At 34.0% G+C, this 14375-nt stretch overlaps 1 protein-coding gene across 2 annotated transcripts in view; it reads left to right on the top strand.

The window, feature by feature from the left end:
- Nucleotides 1–13298, top strand: part of HELLS (helicase, lymphoid specific) — a 42886-nt gene extending 29588 nt beyond the window's left edge. The window contains exons 20-22 of one of the 2 annotated variants that reach the window (XM_057736311.1): nt 5668–5764; nt 5847–5923; nt 10408–13298. In XM_057736311.1, the coding sequence (XP_057592294.1) occupies nt 5668–5764; nt 5847–5923; nt 10408–10502 (269 nt within the window). In that variant the 3' untranslated portion in view covers nt 10503–13298. The remainder of the gene's footprint in view (nt 1–5667; nt 5765–5846; nt 5924–10407) is intronic. The other variant, XM_057736310.1, reaches the window with a different exon arrangement.
- The last annotated feature ends 1077 nt before the right edge of the window (nt 13299–14375 follow it).

Raw genomic sequence — 14375 nt, 5'->3', positions numbered from 1 at the left:
TGCTTCAGTTATCTATAGTGTGTTGTGAATTTTTGTTATTGTTGTTACTTTCTTTATAAAAGAAATCAGTGCAGGATTTAAATAGGCAGTGGGGAATTTGGAACTGTGAAGACCTAAGCTGAGTTGGTGTGACCATAGACATAAAAGAAAGAAAAACATTAATTAGTGTCTAAAATGAGGAGCAGTGGGACAGTGAAGAGTATCAAGTATACTTTTAAAGTGCCATATCTTAAACTCTGTCATGGGGATTTGACATAATGTTACTGATTATTCTTTTTTTTAAACTGAAGTATAGTTGATTTCTAATATTATATTAGTTTCAGGTATACAACATAATGATTCACAATTTTTATAGATTATACTCCATTTAAAGTTATTAAAAAGTAATGACTAACTATTCAACATAGTTTTGGAAGTCCTTGCCACAGCAGTCAGAGAAGAAAAAGAAATAAAAGGAATCCAGATTGGAAAAGAAGAGGTAAAACTGTCACTGTTCGCAGATGACAGATAGTATACATAGAAAATCCTAAAGATGCCACCAGAAAACTACTCGAGCTAATCAATGAATTTGGTAAAGTTGCAGGATACAAAATTAACACACAGAAATCTCTTGCATTTCTATACACTAACAATGAAAGATCAGAAAGAGAAATTAAGGAAACAATCCCATTCACCATTGCAACAAAAAAAATAAAATACCTAGGAATCAACCTAACCAAGGAGGTCAAAGACCTGTACTCAGAAAACTATAAGACACTAATGAAAGAAATGAAAGATGACACAAACAGATGGAGGGACATACCATGTTCTTGGATTGGAAGAATCAACATTGTGCAAATGACTGTACTACCCAAAGCAATTTACAGATTCAGTGCAATCCCTATCAGATTACCAATGGCATTTTTCACAGAACTAGAACAAGAAATTTTATGATTTGTATGGAAATGCAGAAGACCCCGAATAGCCAAAGCAATCTTGAGAAGGAAAGACGGAGTTGGTGGAATCAGGCTTGCTGACTTCAGGTTATACTGCAAGGCTACAGTGATCAAGACAGGATGGTACTGGCACAAAAAAAGAAATATAGATCAATGGAACAGGATAGAAAGCCCAGAGATAAACTGTGGTCAACTAATCTATGACAAAGGAGCCAAGGATAAACAATGGAGAAAAGGCAGCCTCTTCAGTAAGTGGTGCTGGGAAAACAGGACAGCTACATGTAAAAGAATGAAATCAGAATACTCCTTAACACCATACACAAAAATAAACTCAAAGTGGATTAAAGACCTAAATGTAAGGCCTGACACTATAAAACTCCTAGAGGAAAATATAGGAAGAACACTCTTAAACATAAATCACAGTGAGATCTTTTTTGATCCACCCCCTAGAGTAATGGAAATAAAAACAAAAATAAATAAGTGGGGCCTAATGAAACTTCAAAGCTTCTGCACAGCAAAGGAAACCATAAGCAAGACGAAAAGACAACCCTCAGGATGGGAGAAAATATTGGCAAACGAATCAACTGACAAAGGATTCATCTCCAAAATATAGAAACAGTTCATCCAGCTCAATATCAAAAAACCAAACAACCCAATCCAAAAATGGGCAGAAGACCCAAATAGGCATTTCTCCAAAGAAGACATACAGATGGCCAAGAGGCACATGAAAAGATGCTCAACATCACTAATTATTAGAGAAATGCACATCAAAACTACAATGAGGTATCACCTCACACTGGTCAGAATGGGCATCATCAGAAAATTTACAAACAGTAAATGCTGGAGAGGGTGTGCAGAAAAGGGAATGCTCTTGCACTGTTGGTGGGAATGTAAATTGATACAGTCACTATGAGAACAGTATGGAGGTTCCTTGCAAAACTAAAAATAGAGTTACCATATGACCCAGCAATCCCACTGCTGGGCATATACCCAGAGAAAACCATAATTCAAAAAGACACACGCACTCCAGTGTTCATTGCAGCACTATTTACAATAGCCAGGACATGGAAGCAACCTAAATGTCCCATCAACAGATGAATGGATAAAGAAGATGTGGTACATATATACAATGGAATATTACTCAGCTGTAAAAAGCAACGAAACTGGGACATTTGTAGACATGGATGACCTTGAGACTGTCATCCAGAGTGAAGTGAGTCAGAAAGAGAAAAACAAATATCATATATTAACACATATGTGTGGACTATAGAAAAATGGTACAAATCAGCTTGTTTGCAAGGCAGAAATAGAGACACAGATATAGAGAACAAACATGGACACCAGGTGGGGAAAGCGGGGAGGGGGGGTGGGGGATGAATTGGGAGATTGGGATATCAAATTGTACACTGTAAATATATGCAGTTTAAAGAGATATAAACTGCTATGTGTAAAAGAAGCAACAAGCAGACGTTATATTAAAATGTCACTATCTGTGCTGTACAATATCTCCTTGCTGCTTATTTATTTTATACAAAACAGTTTATATCTCTTAATCATCTACCCCTATCTTGCCCTCCCCACTAACCACTAGTTCTCTATATCTGTGAGTCCATTTCATTATTCATTTGTTTTATTTTTTAGGTTCCACATGTAAGTGATAACGTTCAGTATTTGTCTTTCTCTGTCTGACTTATTTCACTAAGCATAACCTTTACGTTCATCCATGTTTCAGATGGCAAAATTTCATTCTTTTTTATGATGAATAATACTCCATTTTGTATTCTTCTTTAACCATTCATCTTTTGATGGACACTTAGGTTGTTTCCATATCTTGGCTATTGTAAATAATATTGCTATGAACATTGGGTTGCATGTATCTTTTCAAATTAGTATTTTTGTTTTCTTCAATATATACCCACGAGTGGAACTGCTGGATCATATGGTAGTCCTATTTTTAGTTTTTTGAGGAACCTTCATACTATTTTCTATAGTGGCTGCACCATTCCCACCAGCAGAGTACTAGGGTTCCCTTTTCTCCACATCCTTGCCAGCATTTATTTGTAGATTTTTGATGATAGTCATTCTGACAGATGTGAAGTGCTATCTCATTGTGGTTTTGATTTGTATTTCTCTGATGAATAGCGATATTGAACATCTTTTCATGTGCCTGTTGGCCATCTATAGATGTTCTTTGGAAAAATGTCTATTCAGGTCTGCCAGTTTTTTAATCAAATTGTTTGGTTTTTTTGATATTGAGTTGTATGAGCTGTTTATAATATTTTAGATATTAACCCCTTATCAGACATACATTTTGCAAATATTTTTTCCCATTCAGTAGGTTGCCTTCTTATTTTGTTGATGGTTTCCTTACTGTGCAAAACTTTTATGTTGGACTAGGTCCATTTGTTTATTTTTTGCTTTTGTTTCCCTTGCCTGAGGAGACAGAACTAATGTCGAGGAATATATTGCTTATATTTTCTAGTAGGAGTTTTATGGTTTTGGGACTTAGCTTAGGTCTTTAATTCACTTTGAGTTTATTTTTGTTTATGGTGTGAGAATGTTCTACTTTCTTCCTTTTATATGTAGCTGTTCTTTTATATGTAGCTGTCCAGTTTTTTGAAGAGACTGTCTTTTCTTCACTGTATATTTTTGCCTGCTTTGTCACAGATTAATTGAACATAAGTGCCATGGGTTTATTTCAGTGCTCTCTATTCTATTCCATTGATCTATTTGTGTGTTTCTGTGCAAGTACCATGCTGTTTTGAGTGCTATAGTTCTGTAGTATAGTCTGAAGTCAGAGAGTGTGATTCTTCCAGCTTTGTTTTTTTTTTCCTCAAGATTCCATTTCTTTGTGTCGTCTTCAGTTTCTTTCATCAGTATTTTACTGTTTTTAGAGTATAGGTCTTTCACCTCCTTGATTAAGTTTACTCTTAGATATTTCATTCTTGATTCAATTTTAAATGGGATTGTTGTTTTACTTCTGCTTTCTGATAGTTTATTATTATTGTATACAAATGCAACAGATTTCTGTATATAAATCTTGTATCCTGCAACTTTGCTGAATTCATTTATTAGCTCTAACAGTTTTTTGTGGAGACTTTAGTTTTCTCTTGATAGAGTATTGTGTCATCTGCAAATAGTGACAGTTGTACTTCTTCCCTTCCAACCTGGATGCCTTTTATTTCTTTTTCTTGTCTGATTGCTGTGGCTGGGACTTCTGATACTGTGTAAGTAGAAGTGATGAGAGAAGTCATCCTTGTCTTGTTCTTGATTTTCGAGGAAAAGCTTTTAGCTTTTCACCATTGAACATGATAGTATGTTACTGTTAATGTTTATTCCTGGTAAGAGATTTGCCTGCCAACCTTAAGAAAACTTCCAAACCTCTTCTTGCAAGTAAAATATACTAAGTATTAGAATATTAAAGGTATGTTGAAATAGTCCTACAATAAAATCTATTTACTTTGTTGAACCTGCTATTTCAAAAATTTGATTCTAGTATGCCCTTTTCATAGTTTCAATAATAGGATATTAAAAACACAGTATTTTTTTTCATCTAGAAAAGATTCTGAGGAATAGGGAAAGTGAAGGTGAGGCATTGGCATTTTATGTTCTGTTCCCTGAGATTCCTTGGAGTTCTGCTTTTATTCATTCAAGCCTAGGGAAATCATAATGTTGAAGAAAATCACTATCAGTTTATTTTATGCTACTTTTCTACTTGCAAATACTTTCTCCAGTAAATGATTTTGAGGGAAATAATGGATCAGGTTTTAGACATCTTTGATTTGATGGAGCATTCAGATTGTAGTTAGAATTTCCACTGGAGGAAAAAGGACCTTGGTCCTAATAAGATTTTCTGCAAATTTAAAAATTTTCACCTGTGCTGTTTTAGGGATTTGAGTGATGAAAGAAATTCTGTTTTATTTATTGAATTGGGTTTAAATTAGGTACAGTTTATAGTTTTATTTTCCCAAGTTTTATTTTTAGTAATTTTAGAGATTAATTTCAGGGAACAATTTGAAAGGAATTTTTAAAATGCTGACTATGTTTTATTGAGGTATAATATACATACAGTAAAATTCCCAGCTAAGTGTACAGCTTGGTGCCTATAACACGTGTATATACTCAGGTAATTATTATCCAAATAAAGGTAACAAACATTTCCATCATCTGAGAAAGTTTCCATTTCCAGTCATTTCCCAGGCTGCCTTGCCCTGCATTAGAAGGCAACTGTTTTTCCAATTTTTGTCACACAGGTTAGTTTTTCCTTTATCTTCATACGTGGATTCATTAGTATGTATTCTTTATTTGCCCAGCATAATATTTTGAGATTCATCTGTGTTGTGTTAGAAGTTTGCAATTTAAACCAAAAAAATGCTGAATAAAATTCATCCATTCTTTTGTTGATTGATGTTTGAATTGTTTACAGATTTTGGTCCTTATGCGTAAGCTTCTCTTGTACAAGTATTGATGGACATATGTATTTATTTGTTCTTGGTCTTAAGAGTGGGTGTATGTTTACCTGTAGAAAACTACCGAACTTTTTCTCAAGTGAACATACCATTTTACACTCCCACCAGCGAAGTATGAGGACTGCAGTTGCTTTTCTTTTTTTACCAACACTTGGTTTGTCTGTCCTTTTTAATGTAAAGCATTCTGATTGGTTTGTAATATATTGTATTTTGGTTTTAAAAGCAATTTTGAGTGTTTTTAATTTCTTGAAAATTTTTTCTAGATCATTTCAAAGGTGGTCAATCTGGATTAAATCAATCTAAGAACTTTTTAGACCCCAAGGAATTAATGGAATTATTAAAATCTAGAGATTATGAAAGGTAAGATTGTTTTAATTTTTGAAAAGCAATAATTCATAGTTTTGATTTATCATATAGACCTGAATATTTTGTTTTCTTATAGGGAAGTAAAAGGTTCAAGAGAGAAGGTCATTAGTGATAAAGATCTGGAGTTGTTGTTAGATCGAAGTGATCTCCTTGGTAAATATCTCTCATGGTTTTATTTATTATTTTTATGGAAACTTTGAAACATATATATAAGTAAAGAGAATAGTATAATATACCCCTGTGTATAATTCATTCTGTCATAATAGTTTACAACATTTAGCCAATTTTATTTCATTGCCATTTTTAATGTTTTAATCAGAATGTTAAATTCATGACATTTTACCCATAGCCACTATCTTAATCGTGTTTTACTGAGAAGAACATGTTTTTAAACATAGTCACTATGTTTATTACATTTAAGAGAGTTGGCCCTAAAACCTTAATATCAGCTAATACCCAGTTCATATCCAGATTTCTCCAGTTGTCTCAAATCTTTTTACAATTTGCATCGGGAACCAAATTTTATTGTTTGCTCTATCTCTTTTCTTCTATATCACCCTCTGTAAAGTGGTAAATAACTCTAAAGGTTTAATTAGATCCAGGTTCCGTATTTTGGGACTAGCAGTGCTTTGTTCTTATATTTTAAATCATACAGTGAGATGTATCATGTCTGGGTTTCTTATTTTTAGTTAGCTACGACTGATCAGCTGATTCAGGTTGATCTTATTTATAAAGTTTCCTGTCAGTCTTTTATTTAACCTGGTGGTTTTAGCAACCATTGATTATGGTTTTGAACCATTCTTTTTTTTTTTTGAACATTGCAAAATGGTAATTTTCTTGTTCTGTCACTCCTTTATTAGCTGGAATTAGTCTGTTATAACTTTCCCATATCACTGATTTGGTTACTCTGAGAGACAATCTATACAAGCAAGATAAATTGCTTCTTTTATGTATTAATTGTATGAATAATAAGTTGATGCTTACAGTGGTGACCATAAGTTATTTTGAATACAAATAAAATAAATATTTAAAACTCATCATTTCCTGCTTATAACATGGGTATCTATGCTCTTGATTATGTATGTTGTATCTCTAGGATGGAAATAAATAATGGTGTGCTTCTGTGCATCTTTTCCCAGTTGCATTCAGCAGTTTATGTTACTAGCTTGCTATTGGTGATGGCAAGAATCTTTAATGCCATGGAAATAGGCAAAAATGATAAACTAGGGCCCTTTTGGGGGGACAGGGAGCCTAATGTTAAATACCAGCACACCACTGGGTACAGTGTCATGATGTCTTCAACTTAGTTTCTAATAGCTCTTTTAAAATTATGTCTTCTTATTGAGAGAATTCTTTATATATTCTGGATACAAATCCTTTATCAGCTATATGTTTTGCAAATATTTTCTCCCAGTCTGTGGCTTATCTTTGTACTTTCTTTGTTAGTGTCTTTTTTTTTTTTTTTTCCTTCTGCATGAAACATCTTTTATTCCTTTTACAACCATCTTTTGTTAGTGTCTTTTAAAAAGCAAAAGGAAAAATTCTGGTGAAGTTCCATTTATCTTTTTGTTATTACAATTTTGGTGTCGTGTCTAAGTAACCTTTGCCTAGCAAGGTCGTGATGTTTTCTTTTTTTGTTGTTTTCTTTTTGTTATTTTTTTGTTTTGTTTTTAATTTTTAAAAATTTTTGGCAGTGCTGTGCGGCATGTGGGATCTTAGTTCCCCAACCACGGATCAAACCGTGTGCCTTGTACTGGAAGCACAGTCTTAACCACTGGACTGCCAAGGAAGTCCGATGTTTTGTTTTAAGAGTTTTATAGTCTTATATTTGAGTTAATTTTTGTGTAGGGTATAAGGTAAAGATCTAAATTCATTTTTTTGCATGCTGTCCAATTGTCTCAGGACAGTTTATTGAAAAGATTGTTTTTTCCCTTTTTCCCTTGGCACCTTTGTTGGAAATCAGTTGATCATAAATGTAAGGGTTTATTTCTGTACTCTCAGCTCTGTCCTGTTCCTGTTAATCTGTTAATCCTGTGCCAGTACCATACTGTCTTGATTATTATTGCTTTATGGTGAGTTTTGAAATTGTGAAGAGTGAATCCTCTGATTTTCTTCTTTTTCAGATTGGTTTTAGCTGTTCTGAGTTCTTTGCATGTTTATGTGAATTTTAATTTTCATATAGCTCAGGAAAAACTATGAGATGAAGATAAACCATTATGGCCAAATCTTAAATATATTATCAAATAAAAGTCAGCAGCGTAGAGGACATACAAGGATAGTATAACATCTGAAAATATTAATTCACATGAACTAAATAAAGACAAATTAGATTCTGAAAACCCACTTGATATACGATCATAACCAACCTCATAATTCTTTTCTTTTTAAGCTCTTTATTGGAGTATAATTGCTTTACACTGTTGTGCCAGTTTCTGCTGTACAACAGAGTGAATCAGCTGTATTTATACATATATCCCCATATCCCCTCGCTCCTGTGACTCCTTCCCACCGTCCCTATCCCATCCCTCTAAGGAATCACCAATCATCAAGTTGACCAACCTCATAATTCTTAAATTTGACATAGAGAAGAATGTTTTTAATCTGAAAAAAATGCATTCATTTAGTAAATTACTACTAAAATCAAGAAAAGTTGAGGGTAACAGCTCTCACTCCCATTGTACACTGTACAACGTAATACAATGTACAAGGAAGTCCTAACTAATGCCATAAGATAATAAAAATAGGAATAATAATTAGCTTCATTATTATTGCTTTTGCAGGTAGTGTAATTATCTCTATAGAAAGTCCAAGGGAATTTAAAAGTTAGAATAGAATTCAAGAAGTTTGTTATAAATTAATAGTATATGTATTAGCAATAATTGTTTAGAAAATTAGATATTTACAGCAGCTACAAAACTATACCTAGAATTAAATGTAACAATTTGTTTAAAGCCTTTATGGAGGAACTATAAAACATTGAAGGACAATAACAGAAGGACTGAATAAATGTACAGAGTTAACTGTATTCATGGATATGAATGTTTAATATTAAATAAGTCAGTATTCCCCAAATTAACTTGTATTCCTTACATTAATCTTCTAATTAAAATCCTATTATGCCTTTTTTAAGAGCTCTGACAGGCTGTTTTTAAAATTTATATGGAATGGTAAAGGGCCAAGAGCCAAACAATTTTGAAGAACAGCAAAATATTCTACATCAGGTGTTAAGATATAATTTAAAAACCGTAATAATTAAGACTATTGAATCTGCATATGATAAGATAAATTGACTAATGGTATGATGAATCTAGAAAGTCATCTAAACTTCCATGGAAAATCAATAAATGGTAAATGTCATTTCAAACCAGACAAGGGGAACTCCTATTATTCCTGAAGATATTATAGGCTGGGTTCCAGACCACTGAAATAAGTGAATCACACATTTTTTGGTTTTTCGGTGCTTATAAAAGTTATGCTTACACTATAATGTAGTTTGTGTGAAATAAATGTAAAATAGCATTGTCTAAAAAAACAATATGCATACTTTAATTTAAAAATATTTTATTGCTAAAAAATGCTAACCATCATCTGAGCCTTCAGCAAGTGAATCTTTTTGCTGGTAGAGGGTTTAAAATATTGTGAGAATTACCAAAATGTGTCACAGAGCAAATGCTGTTAGAAAAATGATGCCGATAGACTTGCTCGACATAGGGTTGCAACAAATCTTCCATTTGTAAAAAATATAATATCTGCAAAGGGCAATAAAATGTGATGTGCCAGAAGTTTGTATCAACAATAGAAAACCTCCTCATACTCAAGAATAAATTTTAGATAAATTAATCTAAGTAGTCAAAACTTTAAAAGCAAAACATTTAACTTAAAATATAGGGAAATAAATGTATGATTTTAGGATAGGAAAACGATTCTTAAACAGGATAGAAAACTCTAAAACTAAATGAACAGATTAATAGACTTCAGTAAAAACAAATAATACTGTAAGCAGATAAGAGACAGACCACAAATATTTGCAGCACATAGCCCACAGGAAATGTTTATCATATATAAATACCTATCAACAAGAAAACTGGACAGCTTAAGAGCAGACAATTACCAGGGGAGAAAGAAACAGCCAGAGAACATGAAAAGATGCTTCAATCTCCCTAGAAATCAGAGAATGCAAATTAAAACCAGTAGTGATTTCATTTCAACAGCTATCATATTGACAAAAATGTAAAAGATTTCATATTAGCTATGGGAGTGTATAAAGATATATTTTCATGGTGTTTTGCTTTCCTGCTTTTAAATTAACCATAATTGGGCTTTTTTTTTTTTAAATATCCCTGAGAACATAATTCAGATTGGTGTTGTTTATTGCTGTGTATCTTTATATCTTAAATTCAGCAGAAGTGATTATGATTAGCAAACTGATGTTTCAGTTTTTTCGTTCCCTGGAGACTAGTTCTAGTTTTAATAAGAGGAGTGTACTTTCTTGCTAAAGCGGCCCACATTTCTGTGGATTTGAAAATTTTGGACAGATGACTCATTTGTCAAAAAAACATAGTGGACATCTCTTTTAAGATTTCTTTTTAAGTTCTTATACTTTAAAAAAAATACTTGTTTATGTATTTTTCTCTTAGATCAAATGAATGCCTCAGGACCAATAAAAGAGAAGATGGGGATTTTCAAGATACTAGAAAATTCTGAAGATTCCAGTCCTGAATGTTTGTTTTAAATTGGAGCTTAAAGAATGTCTTCAAAAAGTTCTTGTTTACATGTAGTGATCTGTATTGGTGTTAAAATCCAGATTTTTTCACTCTGCTTCTTTGATTATATCAGTTTACATAATATAACTTGTACCATTGCATAATTTTCTGAGCCTTATTAAGAACAAAGACATTCACAGTAAGTTTAGATTTTCAGTTAATTTTTCAGACTCAGTAGTACTCTTGGGTACAGGCTGATATGTCCTTAACCACTGCCAGATTTATACAGTCTTCCTGTGGAAGTTTAATGTCTTTCCCCCGCCCTCCTTTTTAGCAATACAGTTCATGGGTTCTTGGTACTTCAGTTATGGAGTAGGCTTTGGATGGGGGAAAGATTGGGATTATACTGTCTATTGTTTAAATAAGAAATGGTTTGATTTTTAGGGTCTATTTCTATAAAATAGTTTGCCAAATAAATGTTTGTTATAAGATGATCTCATCAGATTATTTTTTCAGATAAATAATGGCTCAGGTGAAATAATAGCAAAAGTCTTGACCGGCATTGCAATTCAACATTATTATGGTAACTTGGTATCATTCATTTAGTACTATACACATATGTCATATAAAGATTTCAACTGGACATTGGGTCAATGCAGAGAAGGCTCTGTAAGCAATTACAGGTTCTTGACAAAAGACCAGAAATTGGAAGTGGCAGTGTACCACGCAAAACAAGAACACAAGAGAGATGAGACCCTGAAAATTTATAGCAGGGAGGGGTTAAAGTAAGATTTTAGAATGTAAGTAACACCAGATGCATAATAGAGCAGCAAAAAGGCCAAAGTGGGAACCATTTAGGCCCTGTATGTATGTGAAATTGAGGAAGAGAAAAACTGAATGTTCCCTGAACCATACATTTCTGTGTAGGTTGTTATTCTTGCTGCCATGTGTATTCAGATGTAGATCAGATTCTCTCTGCCTTAGGGTAATGGAACCTAGGACTCAGAAGAAAAACTATTTTGACAGAATATTCAGCCAAAGAAAAGAACAGACTACAGAGTGGTTTTTTTCCAAACTGGAAATGTTTACTGATCGCCAACAAATCATCGTAACCTTAGTTGGTTGCTTAGTAGTTGTACTACGTTTTCTTAATCCATTCTCTTACATTTGGCCCAGATGATTATCTCATGGGTTTATCCCTGTCCTCACATTTCTAATACCTCCTCCCTCTGGTGTTGCTCCTTGTCCACACTGAGATAATAAAAATGATCAGAAAAGAACTTCTAAAAGTTGCCACCACTGCATCTGTAAACCTACCAGCCTGTGTGCCCATGTATCCTCCTTTACATCTTTTTTTTTAATTAATTAATTTATTTATTTTATTGGCTGTGTTGGATCTTTTGCTGTGCGTGGGCTTTCATTAGTTGCGGTGAGCGGGGGCTACTCTTTGTTGTGGTGCACGGGCTCCTCATTGCTGTGGCTTCTCTTGTTGCGGAGCCCAGGCTCTAGGCGCATGGGCTTAAGTAGTTGCAGCACATGGGCTCAAGAGTTGTGGCTCACGGGCTCTAAAGCGCAGGCTGAATAGTTGTGGCGCACAGGCTTAGTTGCTCCGAGGCATGTGGGATCTTCCTGGGGCAGGGCTCGAACCCATGTCCCCTGCATTGGCAGGCAGATTCTTAACCACTGCGCCACCTAGGAAGCCCCTCCTTTACTTTTATGGATATAGTCTGTCCTAGCTAGAGCCAACAGAAACGCCCCATTTCTTGTTTTACAAGAAACTCCTTGAAAAGTCTGTGTTCACTGTCGACATGTCACTTGTTTCGCTTCCATTTTTTTTCCTGAACCCATTCCGGTCAGATTTTTAAAGTCTCCAGTGGCTTCTATGACCTCATTTACTTGATTTTTCAGCAGCATTTCATATAGTTGTTTAATTTCCACTAAAGAATTTCTTTAGTTTTTGCTAGGTTTTTAAGCAAACACATTTGCCTGGTTCTTCATACCTCTTTGGCTCTTTCTCAGTCTTCTTTGCCATTTATTTGTTAATGTCTTTGACTCCTTAACATTAGAATCTCCCAGGCAGGGCTTGGGGCTCCCTTTGATGGTCTTGTTGCTTTAAATACCAACTATGTATTAAATTAAATACCAACTATGTGGTGATGACTCAGGTTTATATCTCCAGCCAGAACCTTTCTCCTGAACTCAGTTCCAACTGCCTACTTGATATTACCTCATTGCCTGATAAACTATCCCAAATCTGAACTTTATGAACTTGTTCTCCAGGTGCTTAAGACTGTTCCCACCCATGCGGTTATTTTTCAGCTTCTGAAATCTTGTGTTATCTCTTGTGTTTTCTTTTTTGGGAGTTTAATGACTCTCACCCTTTTACTGTTACTTTAGTTTCCAGATTTTAGTTTAAGGGGCAGTGGGAACAGATGTATTCATTCCATGATACTGAAACAAAAGCTCCCTCTTCGTTTGTCTTCCATCACTTAGTCAAACTGCCATGAAAACTACTTCATTAGCTTTATTGTTCAGTGAATCATTCTTATGTATTACGAGGCAGTTCCTGAATGTATTGAGAAGTATAATGAAAGTGGTACTTGAACATTTCCAGGCAAATATGTTTGATGGAATCTTTCACTAATATCTTAGCAATTATATTTGATTGTTTAGTCTTAGAACTTTGAAGTAATACTTTATGAAAAGCCTGAAATGCACTAATGTTTATTTTCAAAACATTAAATAAGTGCTTCTGGTTTTAAATTCTATACACTTATTTCAAAAGATTTTGGTTTTGAGCTTTTTACATTAATGCTACTTAAGTTTTTATGATTCTATTTGCTGTATTATCCAGTACATCTTCACAAATAACATACTATGTATTAATGCTTTACCATCAGTTATGGTTATAAAAATCAAGCCCAAGGAAATCATTTATGAGTAAAATTAAAGACATCTTTTGGTCTTTATTTCTTTGGAGTCACTTATTGTTATCACTTGATTTACAACTACTGCTACATTCAGAGAAGAGGCAACTTGTCAAAATCTAGTGAAGTTTGTCCTTCCGTTATATACATTTTACATCCCTAATTTAGGTAATGATTTTAACTAAACAGGTTTGATTAAAAGTTGAAATGACTTTGAATTATACAAAACAAATTTTTACATTTTCTCAGAATTTTATTTCTGGCTAACAGGTGGCAAACTAAGCTTAAAATACCACAATGTTGTAATGTAGTCCTATGGTGCGTACCTAGGACATGAGTTGGACAACGCCAAGCAAATGGCAGCCAGGTGTAGTAAAAACGCTGTCCCTCTAGGTGTTACTTGGTACCAATATAATTTTAAAGTATGAACACAACAGGTAGCTGTACTTGATTGTATAGTAATTGGTCAGTCACATGATCTAGAACATACTTGTTATACATTTTATTTAGATCTGATTGAAAATAATACACATTTAAAAACTCAAATTCCTAGCTATGTCCACAGGTTCCAGGGGAGAAACGCTGCCCTAAAGGACAAATTAATTTGTCCATAATTTTTCCTGATTTCCCTTTCACGTATCTATCCCCTCCAGTCAGATCAAACTGCAGATCAGCCCCCAAGTCATGTCTCTGGGCCTTTTTTATTTCTTCCCGAGTCTTAACTACTTTTTAGATTCCTCTATATCATTCACTGCTTAAATCTCACCACCTGAAGAGGTCTGGATAGTGGGGGGATTATGTGAGCTGTTCCTATTCTCTAAAGTGTTTCAGGATGTTTATAAAATAATAATGTATGCCTGCTGCTTCGTTTTCAGTACTCACCACCACCACCCACACCTACACAACTGCTCAGATGAAGATTTCATTTCTTAGCTTTAAAAAGTTATTTAAAGAAATACAGTGACTTCCCTGGCG

The sequence above is a fragment of the Hippopotamus amphibius genome, chromosome 5 (genome assembly GCF_030028045.1).
Source record: "Hippopotamus amphibius kiboko isolate mHipAmp2 chromosome 5, mHipAmp2.hap2, whole genome shotgun sequence".
NCBI lineage: Eukaryota > Metazoa > Chordata > Mammalia > Artiodactyla > Hippopotamidae > Hippopotamus > Hippopotamus amphibius.
The sequence above is the reverse complement of the archived record's forward strand: the minus strand, read 5'-3'. Positions and strand labels throughout refer to the sequence as shown.